The sequence below is a fragment of the Jaculus jaculus genome, chromosome X (genome assembly GCF_020740685.1).
Source record: "Jaculus jaculus isolate mJacJac1 chromosome X, mJacJac1.mat.Y.cur, whole genome shotgun sequence".
Classification (NCBI taxonomy): domain Eukaryota; kingdom Metazoa; phylum Chordata; class Mammalia; order Rodentia; family Dipodidae; genus Jaculus; species Jaculus jaculus.
Genome location: NC_059125.1, coordinates 36,786,126 through 36,812,955, shown reverse-complemented (window position 1 = coordinate 36,812,955; position 26,830 = coordinate 36,786,126). Strand labels below are relative to the sequence as shown.

General features: G+C 35.1%; 1 protein-coding gene across 1 annotated transcript in view; it reads right to left on the bottom strand.

Moving 5' to 3' along the window:
* Positions 1–22,182, bottom strand: part of Cfap47 (cilia and flagella associated protein 47) — a 290,704-nt gene extending 268,522 nt beyond the window's left edge. Inside the window, exons 1-10 of the mRNA XM_045140870.1 lie at positions 21,988–22,182; positions 20,740–20,891; positions 19,953–20,068; positions 15,856–15,994; positions 12,949–13,177; positions 12,168–12,328; positions 10,578–10,705; positions 6,743–6,978; positions 2,324–2,513; positions 1,358–1,574 (exon numbers count right to left, since the gene is read on the bottom strand). Coding sequence (XP_044996805.1) covers positions 1,358–1,574; positions 2,324–2,513; positions 6,743–6,978; positions 10,578–10,705; positions 12,168–12,328; positions 12,949–13,177; positions 15,856–15,994; positions 19,953–20,068; positions 20,740–20,891; positions 21,988–22,182 — 1,763 coding nt within the window. The remainder of the gene's footprint in view (positions 1–1,357; positions 1,575–2,323; positions 2,514–6,742; positions 6,979–10,577; positions 10,706–12,167; positions 12,329–12,948; positions 13,178–15,855; positions 15,995–19,952; positions 20,069–20,739; positions 20,892–21,987) is intronic.
* Positions 22,183–26,830: the final 4,648 nt, after the last annotated feature.

The following is a 26,830-nucleotide window of genomic DNA, read 5'->3' as shown; positions in this document are numbered from 1 at the left end:
GGGGTGGGCTTACAGGTGTTATAGCCAGTTTCCCCATGTCAGTATTTGGCATAGTCTCCTGTTGCTATGGTTTACCTTATGTTGGCCAGAGGGTGATGTCCACCCTCTACTCATGTTATCATTTTCCCTGCCATCATGGATCTTCTTCCCCTTGAGCCTGTAAGCCAAAATAAGCCTCTTTTCCCATGAGCTGCTCTTGGTTGATTTCTACCAGCAATGTGAACCTGACTGCAACAATAGGACATTATATAATTTTCCCACTGTAGATAATTTTAAATGAATTAAAAATTGTATGGTATATGAGAAAAATAGATGTCAAATTAATTGGTCTAGTAATTCCTCTATGATAAAGAGAAAAGCAGAGAACACACAGTGCTACTACTCAGTTTATAGAGTCTACTAATAACATATAAGGAGATAGAAAATAAAAAATTTTAATCTCAAATGTTAAAAATATTTCTGGGATTGTGGCCCAGAACTATGTCAACACATGCTAATTATTTGTAATTTATCATTAATAAATTAGTAATTTAAGATTTCAATTCAAGCACCCCTTATTAATATAACTGGGGAAGTTTTATCAGTTTAGGGTTATTGGAAATTTATCTTTGAGGGAATAAAAAAAGATGATGATAATCGTATTCTAACAATTTGAATAGTTTTTTAAAGAGTTTATTTTATTTATTTATTTATTTATTTATTTATTTATTTATTTATTTATTTATGTAAAAGCCACAGACAGAGAGAGAAAGAGACAGAGAGAGGGATAGAATGGGCCCACCAGGGTCTGCAGCCACTGCAAATGAACTCCAGACGCATGAGCTCCCTTGTGCATCTGGCTAACATGGGTCCTGGGGAACCGAGCCTTGAACTGAGGTCCTTAGGCTTCATAGGCAAGCACCTTATCACTAAGCCATCTCTCCAGCCCTTGAATAGTTTTATTTAGAGTAATTCAAGCATAACTATTATAAGGTATTCTATATCCAACAGTGACTATTTCTATCATTTTTATATTTGTCAATATTATATTTTAAGAATTATTTCATGTATTATTCACTTCCAAATACACAGGAGACATCATGAGAGGGGAGGAAGAATTTAAGTGACATGAAAGTCAAATGGGGGATATGGGGATAGGAGGGCATATGCAGAGATTTGGAGGCAAGGAAATGAGGAAGAGAGGAGGAAGGGGCAACCAAAATTAAGTATGCACATTTATTTTAAAAAGGAGAAAATAAAAGATCATTTCCAGTTATTATTGTCATCATTTGTTTTCTAATACCAGGATATTGTCATGTCTTTGTTTATCGTGTTGGGCATTATATTTTAAGGCTAATTTCTTAACATTACATATTACCGGAAATGTTCATGATGGTCACCACATCTAATACTTGCAGCTCTGTCATTAGGGAAGGCAATCAGTGCGTTCTTTGTTGCTTCTTCATGTAAATGATGACTATGAAGGTGTGTCATGGCTGATTGAAGCATTGCTGCTGCAGGTGGCTTATCCTCTTTTTGTGATGAATCTTTGATCACGTAGCGTCTTGTGGGATTACTGATCACAGGGGATATTCCTTACATAGAATTTCATATTAAGTTCATATGTAGTACTTTCAATTTCATGCACCATTATAAATATTAGCTACAAACTAATTAATATACTGGATAATTAGTATTAACTTCAATGCTAAATTTCCAACCATATTAAAAAATACAAATGACTTAATAAGTGGGCCTGTACAAACCAACTTAGTAAAATGATAATTTAATCAATAAAAAAATATATGCATTAAGATAAAATAAAATAGAGCTTGATGTAATATTCACACCTATAATCCCAGTACTCAGTGGGCTAAGGAAGGAGCAGCACTGGGAGATGAATGCCAGTTTGGAACTACAGAGATTTCCAGGTCAGTGTGGGCTGGAGTGAAACTCTGCCTCAAAAAAAATAAAATAAAATAAAAAAGAAGAAGAAAGAACCCCCCCCAAAAAAAAAAAAAAAACAAAATTAAAATTAAAAATAAACACGAGAACCTGAAGAAGTCAGATTTATCCACCAGGAATACAGAATAAATTTTTAGGCCTTACCATAGATATACTTAATAATCAATGCTGAAATTTTAGGTCAGTGTTAAAATTTTAGTAGGCCTTCCAGATGAATTGGATGCAAAAGTTAAAAAGCACTAGATTTGACCTTATTTGACATGTATGTATGTGTGTGTATCTATGTATGCATATATATATATGTATATTAGCATATTAATATAATCTTACAATAACAACAGTTACATCAAAAGTGAATAGAACTCATAAAATACCATACCAGTATTTATTTTCACCCCAACATTCTTAGTAGAAGCTTTGCAAGTGCAGTGGAATTCTAAATTTATGAAATGAAAAGGTTTCATTGACAAAGACTTTAAATTTTCATCTGCCACTGGGCCAATAATCTCTATCACCTGCTTCATTTTAAAGGATCCAAGTTGATGTGGAACAAATGAACATATTACATTCTAAAAGAAGAGCAGAAGTGATCAATATTCCAATAGATAAAACAAACAATAAATGAATGAATAAAACAAATCCAAAGATAGATCATTTCAATCTCAAGGAACACTAAGTTATTCATGAGGATATATGGATATATAATCACTTTAGGAAATTTGAGTAACAACAAACCAGTGAGAAATTCATTATTAGAAATTGAATAAAAACTAATAACAGCACCACAGCATTTCAAGAGTTATAGATTAAGGGCTGGAGAGATGGCTTATTGGTTAAGGCACTTGCTTGTGAAGCCTCAGGACTCATGTTCAATTCTCCAAGTTCCACATAAGCTAGATGCATAGTGACACAAACATGCAAAGTTACACATGTGCACAAGGGGGCACATACATCTTGAGTTCGATTACAGTGGCTGGGGGTCCCTGGTGCATCAATTCTCCCCCTCCCCTCACTCTCTCACTCTCACGGAAAGGGGAAAATAAAGGCAGTCTGTTGGGCTTGCCTCAAAAAAAAAAAAAAAAAACCCCAAAAAAAAACCTCCAAAATCCACTTCTCCACAAATGAAAACCCTGGTAAAATTATTGAAAATCGACTTTTCCAGATATTTACAAATGATTTAAACACTTACAAACAATCCAAAGAGTGTTTATTTTAAAGAAATACTGCTGAAATGCTAAAAGCAAATAAAAGGCTTTGTGATATTTTAATTGCTATAATTCTATTCTCCTAAATTCAGTTTTGTGATAGCCATTAAAAATCATCAGCATATATGATGGAGAATGGAATGTCAAAGGGGAAGGTGGGGGGGGTATGAAGGGTATTACCATGGGATTTTTTTTTTATAATCACGGAAAATGTTAATAAAAATTAAATTTAAAAAAATCATCAGCATGATGACTATAATACTTATGATAACCATTAGACCTAGCAGCCCATAAAGAGAGAAGCTGAATTATAACAATATCACTAAGTAGCTTTACATCTAACTTTTTAAAAAAGCTATTAAATAATAATCAGTTAAATTCATGGCATATTCTTAGGGAACTAAAAAGGTACTGGGAATCTAGATTGACAGACACAGCTGGATATCGATGTACATTCCCAGGAAAGTCTTGAAAGAACCTCTTGATATGAAGGCTGTTGACTTGGAATTATTAAAAACTGGAAACAAGTTGGAAACTCTTTGTCAGAACAATGGAAACATGCTTCCAAACAGATTTATAAAGAGTTGTTAAAATTATTGAATCAAGGAATTTAAAAGAACCTCTGTCAATGCATCAGCTGAATACTAACAGAGATAGTTGTTGCAGTCAGGTTCACATTGCTGGCAGAAAACACTGAATAAAGAGTAGCTTGAGGGGGGAAAAAAGGTTTATTTTGGTTCACAGACACAAAGGGAAGTCCATGATAGCAGGGGAAAACAATGGCATCAGCAGAGGGTGAACATCACCTCCTGGCCAACAGCAACAGGAGAGTGTGTCACACACTGACAAGGGGTAACTGGTTATAATACCCATAAGCCAACCCCCAACAATACACTGCAGCCAGGAGGCATTAATTTCCGAATCTCCATCAGCTGGCAACCTAGCAGTCAGAACACCTAAGTTTATGAGGGACACCTGAATCAAACCACCACATACTTGACAGGTTTCTCATAACAAATTAAACTACCAATATAGAATCTGTTCAGAGTATCACTAAATAAACAGTATAACCACAATCAGAAGCAACAACTTGGGGTTATCTGATAACCAGAGTTGCCAAAATGCTTGTTTCAACAAGTTTTCAACAGAAAATTATGTTGGAATTTAGAAACAGGAAAGTATGGCCAACATATAGGAAACACATAATCGGAAATGTCCCTGAACAAACTCAAATTTTGTACTAATAATGACAAGGAAACTATTATAAATATTCTCAAAGCACTAGATGAAAACAGGTATAAAGAATTAGAATGTGATGTCTCATTCAAAAGGACAATATTAATATATTGAAATTATTAAAGAAAATAAATAAATGTTCTAAGTAATTTTAATTAAAAATTCACTAAAAAGTCACCAATAGCAGATTTGAACTAGCACAAACAATAATCAATGAACTTGAAGAAAAGACAATAGAGATTACCCAGAATGAACAGGAGATAAAGGTGAAGAAAAACTAATCTTGGAATGGAGAGATGGATCAGTGATTATAGTGCTTGCCTACAAACCTTAGGACCCAGGTTCAATTCCACAGTACTCACGTAAGCCAGATGCACAAAGTGGTGCATGCGCTGAGTTCAACTGTAGTGGTTGGAGGCCCTCATGTGTCCATTCTCTCTATCTGCCCCCCTCTCGCTCGCTCTCGTTCTCTCTCTCTCTCTCTCTCTCTCTCTCTCTCTCTCTCTCTCTCGTTTTCTGTCTAGTAAGTAAATATTTTTTTAAAAAAAAAGAAAAAATAATCTCTGAGACTTTGGCAACACCATCTAACAAATATAACCAAGAAAACCCTAGAACAAAATTTATTTAATGGTGAATTCTAACAATCATTTCAGTAGCAAAAAATCATATTCCCAGTCATTCTATGACACCAATTATACTCTAAAAAATTTTAAGAAAAACAACAAAACAGAAATTATAAGTTTGTGACCTATGATTTAAGGAGTTCTAAGCTAGTCCTTGGAAGGCTGTTTTCTGATGGTCAAATCTGGCCTCATTTTTCTCTTTTTATATTTTATTATAGATAATGATGGCATAAAACATTCATGCAAAAATTTTGTGTGAGCATAGTTTTAATACTCTGAAAATGCACTCTTTGGTGGAACTGTTTAATCATACCAAACTTCTGTGTTTAACTTTTGTAGAACATCTCTAATGGTATATATCATACTGTATTCTACCAGTCATGAATGGGTATTTCAGTTTTTCTATACCCTTGTCCATCCTTGTTAATATCCTTCTTAAGTAGATTACAAGGCTTAATATTGTGATAGGAAAATATTCCCCAAATAGATTTATAAATTCAAAACAAATGCTACAAAAACATCAGTAGCTATATACATATATAGAGAGAGGGATAGAGAGATAGAGAAAGAGAGACAGAGAGAGAGAGACAGAGACAAAGTAGATGATAAAATGACCATAAATAAATTTCAAATCAAATGTGTATTGCCTGTAGTGTACCACACAACTTCACTGTAGCCTTAGTTTTGAGCATATAATATGCACACTTTGCACTGTGCATATCATGTCATGGTTATGCCAATAGATGATGTTGAAATACCTCAGCTCAGATTTGAGACTACTGTATGTTGTAAATTGTAATGTTTTTTTCTGCATATGTGAAGCTTTCTGTTCTTAAAAAAACATTGATTTCATTATAGAAAATGATGACTTTTAATATATTCCTGTCATCATTTCTCAGCAAATAAGTATCAAATAAGTATTAAAGTTTCTCAGGCAAGAAAGGGTTGTAAATACTTTAGAGGACTTGAGAAAAAGTGTCCAAAGTAATCAGTCCTAAAAAAAAAAAAAAATTAGCTCCTGGTGAGCTGTAGGGATGGCTTAGCAGTTAATTACTTCCCTGCAAAACCTAACAACCCTGGAATTCATTCCCCAGTACCCACTTAAATCCAAATTCACAAATTGGTGCATGCATCTGGAGTTCCTCTGCAGAATCTAAAGACCCTTGCATACCCATTATCTTTCTGTCTATCTTCTCTTTTCTGTCTCCATCTACTTGCAAATAAATATATGAAATATTCTTTTTAAATAAAAATATAGCTTCTGGCAACCAAAAGCTGACCTGTCCACAGGAATGCTTTCTTGTTCATGTTTATTGCTTTGTACCAGTACAAGACCCAGATTTGTTTCATAAGTTTCAAATTTCTATTCAAGCTTCAAGGTCTTTCTCATGTTATTCTCCTATAACCACCTTTCTAAACTGGCCCAAAGTAGATGCACTCTATTCTGTTTTGATGTCACTAGGTTACAGTACTCTTTTAACATTATAAGATTTTTAAGGCCATACATGTTTGTGTATAAGTCTTATCATTTCATATTACATTAGAGACATCTTATATGGAAGAAAAAAGTTTTACACTTCACTAGAATGTAAAACACTTTCACTTGATGAACGTTCATAACTAATTCTAGGCCACATAATACATATACTTCACAAATACTGATAGATCAAATATGATGTTTAATTCTCTGCTAAGAACTGCTATGGAAGGAAAAGAAAGAAAAATATATCTTACCTGAATGCATCCTATGTCAATTTTGCCCCTTTCAGGGTCCATTTTAAACTGTGCAGCTTTTTGAAAACGATATACCACAGGAAGTGATATTGATCGATTTTGTACAACACAAAGAACATCTGAATGTTCACCCATGAGACAAGTTGGAAAATGAAGAACTTTTCCTGGATCAAAATGTAATATGACAGGAAATCCTGAACCTGTCAGTGCTAATTCTACTTTTTGAAGTTGATCACCTAAAAAGAAAAAGCAATAGCCATGGAACACAGTAAGTGTACGGGGGAATCCATAAAATAGTTGCTTGCTTCACATTTTTTCATTTAAAAGACCTGATAATAAATGGTAGTTCATTCAATATTTTCTTCAATAAAACTAATGAGTGTCTGATTCGTGCCACATACACGTCTGTGTCTGGAGGATACAGTAATAAAAGTGAATTTGCTTTGATGAGCTTTACACTCTAGTGAGGTGATACTGACATTAAACAACCAAATATGTTGTATTTCATAGCTGATAGAAGCTCCTGGTAAAAGCAAACTAGGGTGAGACAGATAGAATATAAGCTCTTGGAGATGATATCTTTAGGTGTAGTAGGCCAAACAGCTCTCTCTCTTTTCTATACAGAATGACAAATGTGCAAACATACAAGGGGAATAGACATCAAGGAAAAATATATTCTGAATAGAGAGACTAGCAAGAAAAAAATGCTCTAAAGTAGGAATTCACTTGTCATGTTCATACAACCATAAGGAACAAAATATGGTTTGGAGAATTGTTTAAGACTGGTGATAAATTTCCAGGTTTTTGATACATTCATGAGGGTAAATAGTATTTTATAATAGATTATATACAGGATGGGAAAATGAACAGATAAGATGCTGCTTCTATTTTATATTTTTTATTTTTTTGGTGTGAGAAACTAAAATGAGAGAATTGACATTTTCTGAGATTAGGAAAGCTTGAAGGTGTGGGAACGTTATAAGAAAATTAGGAATTCCATTTTGAACATTTAAATTTAAGGTTAAGTAGCATCTAGTAAATATTCTAGTTGATAGATCTAGCAAATCATTCAATGTGTTTACAAGTTTTATGTGCAGATGAAAGAGGGAGAATAGGAAGCTTAAGGAAAGAATAAAAGGTATGTAGTATCCATGTAAATATTTAGAAATTGAATGAATGTAAAAATTCAGTGGAAATATCAAAGCATCTTAAAGCACTCACTGGAGGATAGTGCTTATAGACATGAAGCATGTTTTGATGCTTAAATATACCCGATAAGTTTTCTATATGCATACATAGAGTAGTGTTGAAGTTGAATTTAACATAATTAGGCTTTTTTTTTCCACTCAGCCACTATGGGAGACAAGTCCAGTCATTAAGTGGACATGAAAAAAATGACTAAAATCAAAGATGATGGAATATCGACTAGACTAAGGAGTTGAAACTAAGCTGGTAGGCTTTATAACCTTCAAATGTTAAGCCAGCTTCCTAGCTATAAATTGGGAAATGATATAATAATTCAGTTTTGGGAACATTCGAAATAAGATAAGGAATTATTGATTATAGTCTCTAGTTGGATGAAAGAGTAATTTTTTTAGAAAGCATGATAACTAGAACTTAAAAGAAGAATTAGTTTCTTCATAGGTGTTCTCACTGGTTAACTCTAGGCTATATGTTATCTAGTTACTTGATTGTCCATATAAACTTTCTACTTAATAAAATATATATAGTTGTGGTGGCTTGATTCACGTGCCCCCCCCCCATAAACTTAGGTGTTCTGAATGTTAGGTTCCCAGCTGACAGAGATTTGGGGATTTATGTCTCCTGGAGGCAGTTTATTGTTGGGTGTGGGCTTATGGGTGTTACAGCCAGTTTCCCCATGCCAGTGTTTGGTACACTCTCCTGTTGCTATGGTCCAAGTTATGTTGGCCAAGGGGTGATGTCCATCATCTTCTCATGTCATCATTTTCCCCTGCCACCATGGAGCTTCTCCCTCTACCATGGAAGGCAAAATAAACCTCTTTCCTCCCATAACCTTCTCTTGGTTGGGTAATTTCTACCAGCAATGTGAACCTGACTGCAACCGTAAAGTGGTACTGAGGAGTGGGATTGCTGCTAGATACCTGACTGTGTGGCCAAAGCCTTTTGGAGCTGATTTTCAAGAGGAATGTGAAAAGATTTGAAACCTTGGCCTAAGAAATGCCTTGCAGTGCTGTAAGCACAGATTGATGGACTATTCTGATCAGAGTTGAAAGACCTGAATGCAATAAGCATAAGACTGTGCAGTTTATCTTATGAGGGTGAGGAAGAGCTTTTGTTGGACTGGGCGAGCTGTTTGTGTGAGGCTTGTTGTTATGCCTGTGTCCTGAGAAGTTGTACAGTGCTGCTTTGTGTAGAAATGAACTGGTGTGAGCAGAGGGATGTGGCACAGAAAAAATGAAATATTTGGGCCTGAAGTGTTGCTCATTCACCTGCAAATTATTTGAGAGATTACAACCTTTGGGATTGGGCCAGCTGACCTGCACTGGAGCAAGAGGAAGAATGTAGACTCTCTTAAAGTGGCCTGAGTGCTAAGGAGTGTCCTGTTCTTCAAAGTCTGCTTTATTCCCCCCTGGATTAACAAATTGGCACCCTACCTGGTATTGTGGAGTATGAGAAATGCAGGAAAGTTAGTGCCATTGAGTTTGCAACACAGTCTTGTGTTTTGAAAATTGCCATGGGCAGTGTGAAGCAGGTTTGCTGGATGCCTGCATGGAGACTGGATGGGGCCATGAGGATGAACCAGGGATTGCAGTGGAGAGACCCAGTGGAGATGCCAGGACCATGAGATGGCTGCTAAGGATAGTGCCAGCCCAGTGAAGTTTTCTAAGACTGTGATTAGCCTAGTTGAAGGGGCAGAATTGGAATGCCAGAGACTTATTGATGGTTAGAATTATCAAACTTAGAGATTTGTCACTGGCTAGAGTTATTAGATTTGAAGTGACAGAGTTTGATGTTTTCCCAGGTTGTTTTAAATATTGTATTGGTTGAATAATTTTTTGCTATGCCCCATGCCATCTTTTGCAGTGTGAATGTTTATTCTGTGCCATTATGGGTTTTGGGGGATTTTTTGGTATTATGGCTCAGTTAAAAGATCTTGGACTATGGGGGTGTTTGAACATTATTGGGATTGATAAAAACTATGGGGACTTTTAAAGTTGGACTAAATGCATTGTATTTTACATCATGTATGGATATCAGTTTATGGGAGCCAGGGGTGTAATATGGCAATTTGATTCAGGTGTCCTGAATCATTTAGGTGTTCTGAATGCTAGGTTCCCAGTGAACTTAAAGCTGTCTGTACAATTATATAAAATGTTTCTTGATATGTGGCATGTAAAATATGTGTCCTTATAAATATCACAAGACAGGATAGTATACCACACATATTAGATATTTATGACTTGTCCTTTAATTTTTACTTTAAGTGAGTCTCTAGGAGAGATGAAGATTTAGTAAAGATAAAATGGGCCATTATTTTTATCACATGCCCTAAGAAATAATTTAGGTATGTATAGAGAGAAATACAGGTTTTGCTTTAGTTTTTAATTCCTTAAATTCCTAAATCATCATGTTTATCAGATATTATTTTAAAATTATAAAATCATCTAAATTATAATATGTAAATTATACAAATAATTCCAAGGTTGTCTTCATTTTTAACATGCCACAAATGGCATATTAAGAACATGAAAATGTATACCTTATTGTATTTTATCTATAGATATCATTGTTCAAAACATTTAAGAATGTTAACTGCTAACATACTTAATGATTTTGTTAATTTTATACTTACTTCTCATGGTTTTTGCACTATTATCTCTCAAAAATCCATCTTTGCTTCCCACAGAATCAAATCTCACAAAAAGTGCATAGTCTTGTCTGTATGCAGGTCCAATATCCTTTTTGACATCAACAACTAGCCTGTAAAATTTACAATGAGTATTTTTAAGCAAAATTTATTGACTTTGTGACCTGTCAAAATAATCAATTCTTCATTCGTTAACTATGAAATTTAAGAAATAAAAATACAACCTATCAATTTCCCTTATTTACAGAACCAATAAGATTGATAAATAACTTCAGAGAATACGGTTCACAAAAAAAGTAAGTTTCTTTCAGTATTTCCAAATATACTAACTTGCTACGAACTCACTAACATATAAAACAAAAAGATTCAGGCGGAATTCATTGCTAACAGAGGACTCTAATCAGTTCATCTAGCCCCTAATATAAAATGAAAACATCCATTACATATTTATCTCCCATAGTATACTAAATGCATATTACCAGTCAAGTGCTATTAGAGGACAAGTAATTGGATAAAACAATTTGATATGAGTTACATCTTATAAGAAAAAAGGAAAAGAAGGATGAAAAAGGGGTACCAGAGACGTGGGGTTATAGTGCCTTCTCATTGACTGACTTCATCTACTCTACCTAGTGGTTGACTCTTCTAGTAGTGGATACTCAAATACACAAAAAGCCAATGTGTGATACTAAATAAAAATACAAACTTTGTGTTCAAATTGCATTTAACTAAGACTTCAAAAGCATACTCAGTCCTATAAGTCCATGCCAGACTAGCAAATGAAGCTAAATTTCTCCCATCAAAACAAAAATGTTTGGATTTTTTTAATGAATATTGAAAAGAATCTTATAGATACCCCCAAAATGCCAATATGAAGATACCATTAATAAAAAATTTAGATTATGGAAGTAGAACAAGTTTTTATTTATTAGCCTCCTTAATTTAAAACATATCTTCAATAATTAGGTATCACCAAATGATCCTTTTGTCTGACACAAAAGAAGTACATTGAATGTAACACTCCCATAAACAGGGATAATTACTTGGAACAATTATTTAAACACAATTAGTATACCAACCTGTCAATGCACTTACTAATATACATTTAAAATAGCATCTCCATAATATTTTAAATCTAGAATGAAACAAAATGCATAGAACTGTGCAAATATGCAATCCTATGTACTTCATTAAGAGGTATGGTTAGATCCAGCAGGTACTATTAGTTTAACCTTCTTGATATTCAATCACCAGGAATTCTGCTCTGGCCAACTCACTATTTCCTATTTGAGAAACCTATAAAATTGCATTCTCCTCATGATTCCTACAGTATAACAGCATGTTTTGAGCTGCATAAACTGGCTTATGCAATCCAAAACAACCTAAAACTTATACTTCCACCACCCAATTTCAATAGGTCTGTGGGTATTTATTATAAAATGTTTAGTACCATGCATAGAAATACCAGAAATGTGAATCATGCTAGAAACAGAACCATGATAAGAAAAATCAGATCAATGCTTTCCAACAAGTTTGACTAGGCATTACATTACAATGAGAGTAAATTTTGCTTACTTTGGGCTGAAACAAAATGTAATTAAAATCTTTTGATAAGGGAATAAGGTTCCTTCACTGGGAACACAGGAGATAAAGTCTGTAAGATCTATCTTCTTTATTTTGTTTAGGTATGGAAGATCATTTAAAGCGATATCAGTCCTCTGATGAATATTTGTACCCTGTAACATAAAATAAAAAGTAAATGTATATTAAGGCAAAAATATAAACAAAATATTTGAATAGGGGGTGAAAATATCTACTGAAGAGTCAAAATCTAGACAAAAACTGAATATCTGTCATTATATAATACATACTCTTCTTTGACTAAGGCACACAATAAAATTAAAAAACATTAGGGCTGGAGAGATTGCTTAGTAGTTAAGGCATTTGCCTACAAAGTCAAAAGACCCAGGTTCAATTCCCCAGGATCCACATTAGCCTGATGCACAAGGTGGCACGTTTGCCTGGAGTTCCTTTGCAGTGTCTAGAGGTCCTGGCCTGCCCATTCTCTCTCTCTTCCTTTTTTTCTCTGTCAAGTAAATAAATAAATAAAAATAAAATATTTCAAAGAAATATTAAAAACTTATCAAGAAAAGAAATCATCACTGATCTACAATAAGCACTCAATTCAGATATATAGTACTATAAATGTTTGCTTACAAAAAAGTTAGAGGTTACGATTTGATACATGTAAAACTCATTTATCTGGTCATATTAAAAGATTTTTTGCTTGTTGGTTATCAAAACAAACTGTTTCAAGTTTTATGTCTGCAATAGTACTTTTGTTGCATGTACTTACCAATTCTTCTCCAGCACAATCATCTTGCAGTATTGCCACCCAGTTAATGGTTTCTGGGCTATTATTATACAGAAGTGCATGTTCAATTTTGGATGTTCCAAAGAAAACAGAACCAAACTGTATGCATTCTAACTTTCTGTCATTACTCGGGTTAAACAATTCTATAATCTGTTCAACTACATGGACTTTGATATTCAAGAATGTATCAGGACGTCCTTGTAAATATACTCTGTAAGGCAATGAAATATGCATATGTATTAGAAAATCATTATTTTATACTTTATTTTTAAGCACTTATGTATTTTTTCAAATGAAAGCATAATGAACTCAACAGACTTAGAGTAGTTTCTTTCATATATAGGCCAGAGGTTATCAGGTCTATTGGTCTTAGAAACTACACAGTGAACAGTTTTTTTCTTAACCAACTTAGAAAATAAATTAGTGATCTGACCCCCAAAAGATCTCAGTGGCATATATCTATCAAGTTACTTCATAAATACTGGTGCTATATGATTTATTATTATCTCTAGAATTGGGAAATTCTTTTCTAATTCATTCCACCCACATCTCCAATTGCCAATCTTGCCTATAGCCTAATATCTCAATCAGTTTCATATAATATAAAGCACAAAACATAATATATCAGCACATTTCAGCCCAAAGCATTATTTTCCGAAAAGACTATTTCCAATAAAATTTTATTTCTTGGGATAAATTTGATTTCCACTTAGAACTGCTCTCCAATATTTACCCCTTTCTGGCATAAATGTAGTAATTTCCATAGATGGAAACTTCATGAGATACCAAAAATATTTTGCTACTACTGAGCTACCAGCTAAGCACTTATCCTATTATCCTGGAATATTATAAGTCATTCATACCATCTCTGTATGTATTTTTTCTTCCTTAGCTTCCTTGACATCACATTGTCCTGGTTTTCTAACTCACTTATGCACTGTTTATTCAAAGATATGAATTTCTAAATTCTATGTACTGATATTTCTTTTCTATTCTCCCATACTTTATCCACCTTTTCAGTTATTCTCAATACTTCTACATTTTATCTGCCATATATAGTCTTAACACTCTCCACTCAATACATTGGGACAAAGCTTCTTTCTAGGGCTGAAATAAAGTAACTCTAATAGGCTTTAACCAGCTCCACCAGGATTCTGATGAACAAATCAATCCCACCATGTAGAATTTTAACATAACACCTTCCAAACTTCTATTCTTTCGACTTTACTTTTTTTTTTTTTTTTTTTTGAGGGAGAGCCTTATTCTAATCCAGTTTGATGTACAACTCAAACTCATGGCAAACTTCCTACCTCAGCTTCTAGAGTTCTGGGATTAAAGGCGTGTACCACCACAACTGGTTCATTGTATCCTTCTTTTCTACAGTAAATCAACAAATCTAGTTAAATTTGTCTGCATAATACACCTCCAATATTTATACTTCTTTCGGTTTTCTAAATGTGGACATTAGCTAGGTTCTTTATCATTTCTTTCTTGATTTACTTTTACACTACCTAGTGAGACTGGACTAATGTAATTCAATAACCATCAGGTAAACATTAAACATCTACAATCCAAGTCTGATATCCATAACCAATAAAGACAGTTCCTGAAGTTTCAATTCCATCCCTCTAGCTAGGCTGAGTAGCTCTAGAAAACTTCTGTCCTGAGCCATCAGCAATCTATGGAAGCTTTTGCACAGTTCTGGTATATCTAGTCAGACAACCATCCAACTAGATAGTGTTTATGGTGGAAACAGATTTATTTCAAGCTGACAAATCCAGAGGAAGTTCCGTCAATGGCAGAAGAATCTGACTCCCTTTCATAAATCTAAGCAGAAAGAGAAGAAAAAAAAAAAAAAAAAAAAAAAAAACAGCCAATCTACAGCAAAAAGCAGCAAACAAGAACTAGCAGGATTTCCCACCCAGAGCTCAGATTGCTCTCTTCACCATTGGGCTGGAATTCAGATATGCCCCCCAAAACACCTTTGGACTGGATCTCAGGATCCACCCCCAGTGACACCTCCTTCAGCCAGGTGGTTGGAGACCTAAGTAACAAGCTTAATACAATACCTGAGTCAATGGCAGACATACATTCAAACTGCCACAATCACTAAGCCATCTCTCCATCCCTAGCTTGTATTATTAAAAAAATATAATAGTAGAGTACAAAACAGATCAGGCAGTAGAAAATGGACATATCCTCCTCTATGTTAAATATTTGGTTCCACTACTAATTTGTTAGTGAACTCTACAGAACAAGCCGGCATCTCCACAAACTAGGCATTCCTGCTATGTGGCATCACATGCTACCTTCTAGTTACTTCTGTTTTTGAGTGTTCGTTCTACTTACACTTCTCATAAAACAGAATAAACTACAAAAATTGAGAGAGACAGAGAAACCAGGCATGGTAGTGCACACCTTTAATCCCAGCACTTGGGAGGCAGAGGTAGGAGGATTGCCATGAGTTTAAGGCCACCCTGAGACTACATAGTGAATTCCAGGTCAGTCTGAGCTAGAGTGAGACCTTTCCTTGAAGAGAGAGAGAGAGAGAAAGAGAGATGAATGGAAGAAAAAAGAAGCTGTCAATCAAATATACATCTGAAAGAAAACAGGAAAAAGTATTCAAATTTAAACTAGAATTAAAAAAAATAATAACACAGTATATTGGGGCTGGAGAGATGGGTCAGAGATTAAGGCACTTTCCTGCAAAGCCTAAGAACTAGGGTTTGATTCCCTAGGATCCGTGTAAAGTCAGGTGCACAAAGTGGCACATGGATCCGGAGTTTGTTTGCAGTGGCCAGAGGCACTGATCTGCCCATTCTCTCTCCCTCTCTTTCTCCCCTCTGAAAATAAGTAAAATATTTTTGAAAAAGCACATTATACACTTACCTAGCCACTTCATTTACAACCCGTGCCTGGTCTGCACAGAAATCTACTTTGATAATCTTTGATGACTTAGCTTTCACAATACCGTTATTTGGGGAAATAACAATAGGTAATTGGCCCTGGTATTCTGTTTTAAACATACCTAGAGAGAAAAAGAGAAGTAGTTTACATCTACACCCTTAGGGCATTTCACTTTTAATTTCAATTAAGAAAAGATAGACATTGTAGGGAAGATAGCCTACTGAACAAGAGTATTAACTTTAATTGCAACTACTTACACTGAGGTCTCCAAGTGTTAGGTAAAATGTATTATCTATTCACTGCGTGAAAGCACTTAGGCTAAGAACTTTGCATATGCCATGCTCTCCAATCTTTGTTTCGAACCTATATATTCATTTGCTTACAGCAGAAAACCAACACTAACTTGGTTGTTCTGGCTGATTATGCTACTGATACCCAATCTCCTCTATATCTGCATAAATCTTTATTCTACCTGATAAAATATGTGTTTTCCTAACTTCTGATTGGGTTCATGTAATTTGTTCTGGTCAGTAAACTGAGAAGAAATTCCAGCACACTATTCCCAAGCCACATATATTTCTTTTTCTGAGCAACTGCTATACTTTTGACCCGTACCCAAGAATATCAAGATGTAGAGCACTTTTTTTTTTTTTTTTTTTTTTTTTTACATTTTGTTTTTCAGCTCTTAATAGCGGCAAGGGCATTATACTAAGAATGTCATTGAATAAACAACATTAAAACAGTACTTTTGTAAACAGATTTTTTTTTTTTTTTTTGGTTTTTCGAGGTAGGGTCTCACTCTGGCTCAGGATGACCTGGAATTCACTATGTAGTCTCAGGGTGGCCTCGAACTCTCGGAGATCCTCCTAACTCTGCCTCCCAAGTGCTGGGATTAAAGGCGTGCGCCACCACGCCTGGCTTGTAAACAGACTTTTTAGATGTCACACTAGTTAATGTATGAGAAATAAATTTAAATAATATATATAATTCCAGGAAAATTATTTATTTACAGTGTTAGAGTCAAACCCAGGCAAGCATGCTAACACTGACCTAAATACCCAACTAAGGAAAATAATTTAGATTGGTTTAGCTACCTGATAAGAGAAGTTGTTGACTTGTAGGAAAGTGGTAATTAGGAAGAATAAAGTAGGAGCATTACCTTGGGAAGTGAGTTGACAAGATATATTAAATTACTGTGAAAGCAGTTAGGAAGAGAAAAAAAGATGTTGAGGATTTTGCTAAGTTTCTGACATACTCAAATATATACAAATACTATTCAATGTTAAAGGGAAAAGAAGTACTAGAAGAAGCAAATGAATTTGACATTGTATAGATATGAGTAGTCAGTGAGATAAAAGGAATGCTACTAGCTGACAAGAAAAGTACACAAATTATGGAAATATGAGGTACTTGGTGAACCCTAAGGGACTTTTATGTCTAGGGTACCACAGAAAATGTAGTCCACAAAAGAAAAAACAATTGAAGAAATAAGTGGTGGTATAAAAATGAACTATAACATTACTAGGTCATACATACTAAACACAATATATGCAAAAGGTGATACTCAAAATTTTGTTAATGACCATTTCAATTACAAGGGAAAAGTACTATCTTGAACTCTACAGCATAAATGGCAATGCATGTCTGAGGAAAATAAATTATTTGCTCTGGGTCTTCCTATTAGTAAATGAAGCAAATCAGCAAATGTACCAGCAACTGAGCTACTAGCTGTTCTTCCATTTAGGAGTATAAATGTTCACAAAAGAAAAGGTGTATTTATTGTGTTCTACTTTTTTCAAAGAAGATTCCAGTGTCCAACTATATTAAATGTTGCCAATAAGCCATGTGTAATAGACTTACCCATTAATAAGACCTCTAAGAGCGCACAAGATGTAAGGATATACAGACCTTTGGATGAGATGAAGGGTATTTCAAGAAAGTCTACATTTTTAAATCGAAGTTGTTATATTTTTTCTAGAGAAGTACATTGTACAGTGAGTGATGAAATATACATTATTATTTGCCTGTACACTTATAAAATAGTTTTAGAAAATATATATCAATTTTTATTTTCAAATGTCTATAAAAGCAAGATGGATAATGATCAGCGACTATAGCCTGATAGGATGTAAATGAAAGTGAAGTGTCTTATACCCCCCCAAAAAAACATTGTTATTCAATGTATTTTTTAAACTACCCTTGGCTCTAAATACATACAAATCACCAAACTCCAAGTGCCTCAAAAGGATGATAACTTTAAAAAATATTTTTGGGTTGGAGAGATGGCTTAGCGGTTAAGTGCTTGCCTGTGAAGCCTAAGGACCCTGGTTCAAGGCTCCATTCGTTAGCCAGATGCACAAGGGGGTGCACGTGTCTGGAGTTCATTTGCAGTGGCTGGAAGCCCTGGGGCGCCCATTCTCTCTCTCTCACACTCACTCTCTCACTCTCTTGCTCTCTCTTTCTCTCTGCCTCTTTGTCTGTCGCTCTCAAATAAATTAATAAATAATAAAAATATTTTTTATTTATTTACTAGAGAGAAAGAGAGAGAGAAAGAGGTAGACACACACACACACAGAAAGTGAATATGGCCATGTTAGGTCCTCCTATTACTGCAAACAAACTCTAAATGCATGTGCCACTTTGTGCATCTGGCTTTATATGGACCCTGCGCGGGGGGGGGGGCGGTTCAAATCCCAACTGTCAGGCTTTGACAGCTAGTGCCTTTAACTTCTAAGTTATCTCTCTAGCCCCAGGATGATTAATTTTGAAAAATATTCAGATATTCATGTAAGAGGAAACAGTTTACTTTTTATTTCAATTACCTGTCATTTTAAACTTAATGGTATTTTAGTTTCACAAAGAAGTTATATCACCAGATCAACTGAAGAAAATTTGATTATGTGCTGGCTATATGATTTATATAACACTAGTCATGAAGAGTACATTGAAATTCCATGACACTTTTTTTAAAAGAAAACAAAATTGAAAGCAAAAAACTCCCAAGGACATTAAGAAGAGCACTTAAGCATAAAATAGGTTTCACAACTAAAGATAATTTTAATATATTTTCCCAAAGCATTTCATGTGAAAAAATATTTTATCATTCAGAATCAGAATTCAAACAAACACCAATTTGTATCTATATGTTGATTGGTTATCTTCTTGGCATAGTAATGAGAGATTATGTTGATTAGATTTATTGATATAGGAAGACCCACCATATCATGGGCACAAGTCCTGAACTGTAAAATAAAAAGTGAGGACTGACTGAACACTTGCAATTATTACTCTCTACTTCCTTATCGTGGAATGAATGTGACTAGTTGGTTAAGCTCCTGCCATTATGCCTTGTGCACAACGAATGATTGCAACCACCAAACGTGAGCTGAAATAAACTGCTCCTTCTTTGTTTCTGGCCAATTATTTTTGTCCTAGCAAAGAGAAAGTAGCTAAACCAATACTACATATACTTTTCATTGAAACTTCTATGGCAGAATAATATTTTTAAAATAATCCAGCCTAGGGAAAAAAATAAGTGTTTGTTTCAGAAAAGAAAACAATTATTAAAAGGCTCGGGAATATGAGTGAATTCAAATTTTAATATGACAGAGAAAGAGTATAAATACTTAGCACCTATGGTGAGTCACACACTATAACTCAATTCAAAGTATATACCACAATTTTAAGTATATACCAAATTAATATATACCATATTTATCAATCCTACTTTATAATTAAGGAATCTCAAGTTCCAAATACTTGCAAACACATGCTCCAGATCACATAGCTAGAGAATTATTATATCCTAATTCTGTAACTGGATTTGTATAAGGACAATGTCATTTCTATGATACTACCTTGCCTCCCATCCTCAGGAAGACCACTAATCATCTGATGGACTGTTTTAATAAGGATTATAATAATGAATGATTGTATTATCTATGATTTGTAGTCATAACAGCTATGGGTCTTTGATTTTGAGCTATTTCAAGTGGAAGATATATTTCCTTGATGAGTGAGTCTAGTAATTACACAGTATTTATATACGTAAGTGAATTTATATGACACAAAATATTTACCTGGAGCTTTACCATGATTAATAATATTAATCTCTTTACAATGCACTTTACTATTGGCAACAATTGTGCCAAAATCAACTACTGGCACAATTTCTAGTTGGCATGTTGGAATCAATCTAAAGGAGAAAAAAAGAGGGACATAGTTAACTATAACAACAATATCTTCATGGTTAAATCTATAGGGGCACATACATTAAAGACATTTCCTTTTACTTACAAGTCTAATGATGATGTTGCTGTCAATAAGAATAGTTTTTAAATAAATATACAGGAACTAGAAAATACATTTTTTTCAAGAAGGAAATTAGACTTATGCATATTTGCATGGTAGATCTTAAATAATCATTTTCAAAAGTCACTCACTTATTTTAATATTCATTTAACTAAACATGTGGAAGTCCCTTTGGGATTTTCCACTTGTATATTATACATTGTTTCGAATCTTCTTTAAACAGGTGGAAGTTAACTTCATACTCTGAATGAGGCAAAATATGAGAAATGAAAGAAATCTGTGATACTATAAATATCATTTGAGGTATAAAAGAAGATTAGGTACAAATGATAAATCTGATTTGTTACCTTTGCCTGTAATTAGTATCTACTGTACCATATATGTAGCATGTATTTTCAGATATCTTTAAATGAGTCATCACATATTTACAAATTTCATAAGGACACATTTAATGTATACTTTGATAATAACATAGCATATAAAGCACTTAAGTATATAATCCAGATTGGTACTAACACAATTCTCTAAAGGCAGGGATATATGAAGATTACATACCCAACTAGACGAATTTCTAGTATTTTATTTCCTACTGAAACAAACATTTGATCAAAAATGTCTTCATTTTTATCAGGACGATATTCTACCATTGCTGTCATCTGAAGGCCAGAAGCAAGTTCCTTATCCAGACTATTCAACAACAGTTTAAACTTCAGTGGTGGGAAAAAAATATCAAGATTTCAATATTACTTCTTTATAAGGATGGTATGTTAACTACTGTAGTTAGGAAGGTACATCATTATCAAAATTAGGCCTTATATCTTAAAGCAAAATAAAACTTAAAATTTTAAGTTGATAAATACATATTTATGGGGTATAATAATGGTTATATGCATGCTAAAATGCCCCCATTTTTTCTAAGTCTTCGTAAAGTGGAGCTATGTGCAGCAAAATCCTCTTATCTCCTGTCTATCAAACAGGAGATGCTCAACAAAGGATTAAAATGGGAAGCAAAATTTTCTACTAATTTTTCTATTAGTAATTGCTGAAGTTATTGTACTCTGTGATTCTAAGTATATTTAAAGTATTTTTTGTTTTCCTATGGATAAAGGCAACTATAAAATCATGAATATACAGTGCACAGAATTGGAATACTTATATACATACATATATATATATATATATATATATATATATACACATATATATGTATGTATGTATATATATATATATATATATATATATATATATATAATCTCCCCATAATAGTTCCCAAATATGTACAATTATAGTCAATTAAAAGCTTTTTGTGGGGATGGAGAGGTCTTAGCGGTTAAGGTGCTTGTCTGCAAAGCTTAATGAACAGGGTTCAATTTCCCAGCACCCTAGAGGAGCCAGATGCACAAAGTGGCCACATCCATCTGGAGTTCATTTGTAGTGGCAAGAGGACCTGGCGCGCCTTCCCTCTCCACAGGTCCTCTCTCAATCTCTGCTTGCAAACAAATAAACCTTTTTTTTTTTTTTTAAAGCTTCTGGCTTCTAGGGAAGGACTGAAGTCTTTCCAAACATAGGACTAAATAGTGCCATTCTAAATCATCATTGCCTCACTTAGCATTCTGTATATCCAAACTTTAAGGAAAAATAAAAATAAAAAGAGCAAAGAGGTCTCCCCCTCCTTTCTCATCCCTGACTGAACGTGAACAAGTTCAACTTGGGAGAGCCTGGCCTCTGGGATGAAAAACCAGTGGTCAGGTGAGGAGGGTTTTCAGAATCAAGCTCTAGCACACCCCTCAGTATGTCTGTCACCTGTGGCTTCATAGGCTCCACAAACCGGATCTTCTGGTTCCATCGGCCAACATTGTGTACTGTTACAGGGAGGCGATATGCTCGTCCACGCACTGCATCTATAAATCTCAGCTCTGAAGGGATTACCCTCAGCTGAACTTCCTTTTTTAGGCCCTCTGAGTCATGGCGTACAAGAGAGCCCTTGGGCAGGTCCATAGCTGCCCTCTCCATACCCAGCAAGTAGCTGTGAACTTGCTTGTGACTACAGTCGCTGAGCAACTAACACTAAGCAACCGTTAAACAAATCCCTGGCGCTCTACCCGCCCCTCTCTCGTCGCACCCTCAGTCTTGGCCCCACCCCCGACCTTCTAGGCCCCGCCCCTCACGCGCACGCTCGGCTCGGCTCCCTAGAGCGCTCTTGTGCTTTAGCGGTCACATTAGTGACACCGCCCAAGTTGGTGAAAAGGTGGAGTCTGGTTAAGGAAAAAATTATGAGTGTTATTTATCACCAAAATAATCGGAAAATATCTTATGCTGGCTCCAAACTCAGAAGTAGCTCACTCACCATAATCTGGAAGTGATCTAAGTGGACATTTCGTATAGCGAACTTTTTTCTGACCCTCTTTTCAGAGCAAAGAGTAAGTAGTTCCAAAAGTGATTCACCCAAAGAATCTCAAGCTGCAAGATATGACTTTGTGAGGGGATTTCAGAGGAACAGTCAAAAACCCCTTAGACACCTTGCTCACAGAGCTTTAAGCCAGTATTTCCTATTTTGTTTTGTTTTGTTTTGTTTAATTAATTTATTTATTTATTTGAGAGCGACAGACACAGAGAGAAAAACAGATAGAGGGAGAGAGAGAGAATGGGCGCACCAGGGCTTCCAGCCTCTGCAAACAAACTCCAGATGCGTGCACCCCCTTGTGCATCTGGCTAACGTGGGACCTGGGGAACCGAGCCTCGAACTGGGGTCCTTAGGCTTCACAGGCAAGCGCTTAACCGCTAAGCCATCTCTCCAGCCCATGTTTCGTTTTGTTTTGTTTTGTTTTGTTTTGCTTTTCAAAGTACGGTCTCACTCTAGCCCAGGCTGACCTGGAATACACTGTGTCCTCTCAGAGTGGCCTGGAACTCATGGCGATCCTCCTACCTCTGCACAAGGCGTGCACCACCATACCTGGCTAGTTTTTTATTTAACATATTTAATATATATTAAACTGTTTTACAGGGCTAAGAAACAAACCCAATGTCGTGGTGCACATGCTAGATAAGCATGCCATTTACTTACATTCCCAAACCCTATGTGCTTGAGTTTTAAAGAGTAGCATGCACAATTGCTTCTTAAATGCAAACACACTGTATCAAAGAAACCCTCTGGGTCTTTTACTAAAATACACATTCTATATCAGGTATATATGGAGAAATGCCTAAAAATAACAAGTTCACAGAAGAAGCCAATGCTGCTGTGCAACAACTAATCTCTGATTACAGAAACTTTAGGAACTTTATTATCTACTGTAAGCATAAGCTTTTCCATTTGTGAAATGAAGTGAGCAAAGATTCATTTTGGTAGATTTGGATTTTTTTTTTCCCACCAGGCTTAAATTCACGTTGCCTCAAACTTACTTTATCCTTTTGCTTTCTCTCTAACATCAGTTTCAAAATAAATCGGGTCCCTTTTATTTGTTCTTTGCAACTGCCCATGAAGTTTACTCTGAGAGGAACAACACCTCCACTTGCCAACTGAACAGTTCCTCTTTAAAATTTATATGCTTTAAATTGGAAATATAGTTCAGCATTTAAAGGTTGTTGCTTGCAAAACCTAATGGTCGGTTCAATTCCCCAGTACCCACATAAAGCCAGATGCACAAAGTAGTGATGTGTTTGGAGTTCATTTGCACCAGTAGGAGGCCCTGGTGTTCTCTTTCCTTTACTTCTCTCTCTCATGAATAAACAAGTATTTTTAAATGACTTATATGCTTTTGTGAAATTTTTCTGTAAGAGCCTTACAAGGCTCACATGGTTCTAATGTCATAATTAGCTCATTTGCCACAAAACAAAAAAAAAATTAGTAAGTAGTCCTAAATACAAAGGCAAATTAGTCAAATTTCTTATAATTGTTGTTAATAGTTAAAAATAGTGTCAGTGATAGGGATGATTATTGTGTAAAAACTTTTAAGAAATGATAATATCTACATCATCTTTCAAAATTCTTTAAATCTTAGTTTACAAGTAAGTGGAAAATGTAAGTTGTCTTTGGATTTTTGTTATACTAACCACTGCTTTCATATCAAAGTAAAACCCTACCCATATCCCTCTGTCCAAACCAAGGCAATTTTATTATAACTTTACAAGGCTCACAGTTTAACTAAATAGAAACCACAGTACTTGCACAGCACCCTACACAAAAGTTGAAACAATTGGAATTCCAAATAGTTCTCAAAATTCCTTCTGGACCACATTCAAGGAGAAGAGTAGGCCAAGTCTGAACTTCTGTATAGATATTCTGTTGGCATTCTCAATTAAGAAAGGGTATTACCTAAAACAAGACAAAAGTTTACTGACCTGAGTTAAGTCTTGCTATTTTTTAATAAACTTTTATTAACTCAAATGTCAGTTTTAGTATTTTACCCTTGAATTCTCATCTAAATTTCTGTCATCAAATTGTGACATGAAAGTTTTTCATTAAAGGTTAAGTTGTATTTAGCTAAAATGTTGAGCCATATATGAGAAGACAGTTTAAGATTGAACAAATAACATAGAATTACAAGAGAGTTTTTAATATGACTTAGTTCAGAAACAGAAAGAAAGAATTATAGTGGTGGATATCCTCCAGCAATTTCCACAGACATGCTAACGTAAGCAGCTATTCATACATCAACAGCTTGAAAAAATATCTTATAGTGTCCTCTTGTAGGATAGTAGAAAGAAAAATGCATTGAAAAAGGATGAAATGAAAGCTTTTTTTTTTAATTTTTATTTATTTATTTATTTGAGAGCGACAGACACAGAGAGAAAGACAGATAGAGGGAGAGAGAGAGAATGGGCGCGCCAGGGCTTCCAGCCTCTGCAAACGAACTCCATACGCGTGCACCCCCTTGTGCATCTGGCTAACGTGGGACCTGGGGAACCGAGCCTCGAACCGGGGTCCTTAGGCTTCACAGGCAAGCGCTTAACCGCTAAGCCATCTCTCCAGCCCGAAATGAAAACTTTTATCATGCTGCTCCTCCAACTCCAAGAAAAATGGGTAGAGATGCCTCAGACTGGGGGAAAAGAATTATGTTTGTTGCAGTCAGTTTCAAATTGCTGGTAGAAATCACCCAACCAAGAGCAGCTTGTGGGGAAAAAGAGGTTTATTTTGGCTTACAGGCTTGATAGGGAAAGTTCCATGATGGCATGGAAAATGATGGCATGAGCAGAGGGTGGACATCATCCCTGGTCAACATAAGGTGGACAGCAGCAACAGGAGAGTGTGCCAAACACTGGCATGGGGAAACTGACTATAACACCTATAAGCCCACCCCCTACCATACACTGCCTCCATCAGCCGGAAACCTAGCATTCAGAACACCTAAGTTTGGGGGGACACCTGAAACAAACTACCACAATGTTCAAGCCTTATATTTGAAGCCCACTAGAGTGAAGTCCAGTGCCATGTAGAGCCTTACAAATGGTACCTCTAGGACAGTACATATAAAATGAATCATGAAACATGAGTCAAGGTGGCTAAGTGACTGCCTCTATTACCATTCTCCCATCCTTGGAGAGTACAGTGAGTAGTAAGATGCTACCTGCTTGAAAATAGGGCATGAAAACTAGCACAAGTGTTGTCTTATGATCTACAGCCAGGTTAACCTCAGTCAGATCTAACTAGAATCAGGCAGAAACCAATGGACCCTATGCCCAGGTCACAGTGCACAGATAGAGCCACTAGTCTGGCCTAAGTTTTGTGCATAAATTATTGTGTGTGTGTGTGTGTGTGTGTGTGTGTGTGTGTGTGTAGATGACAGATGGATTTGAGGAGGTTGGAGTGATATAATGTATTACGGGTTTGAATGTATTGAGAAGTAATTTAGAGTAATTTAGACAAATAAGGTATACTGGAATAAGAAGTAATGCTATGAGAATAAATTAGTGTTAAACACATACAAACAAGCAAATACATTAATTACTTGGAAATGGAAAGCTATGCAATGAAAACTAGCAATAAGCTCTTACGTATTTTAAATGAATGCCATTTGCTTAGAAATACTCATATAAAAGCATTACAAAATTATAGTATAACTAAATTATTAGAGGTAAGAAGGGATTAATATATGTCATCATGAGCTGGTTAGTGAGAAAAAACTAAATTTTTACCATTTAAAGTAAAAACATGACAATATATCAAATTCTCATGAGGATATAAAGTAACTAGGTTATACACAAAATTCTTTTGTGTTTGTGTTACTGGTGATTGCACATATGGCCTCTTTACATGCTAATCAAATAAGCCACAATTAACCTCTATTCATAGCCCTTTTATACTCTTTATTTTTTTATTTTGTTTTTTGACAGAGAGAGAGAGAGAACAAGAAAGAAAGAGAAAGAGAATGGGCATGGAAAGGGCCTCTTCCCACTGCAAATGAACTCCAGACACATGTGCCACCATGTGCATCTGGCTCATGTGGATTCTAAGGAATTGAACCTGTGTCCTAGGCTTCACAACAAGCATCTTAACTGCTAGGCAATCTCTTCAGCACTCTTTTTATATTTTGAGACATTGTTTCACTAAGTTTCTGAAATAGTGTATTAGGCATTCAGAACAGTCCTTAATCCCCAAACCCTAGGTTAATGTCTACTTTTAACTAAAGAATTGAGTAAAATATGA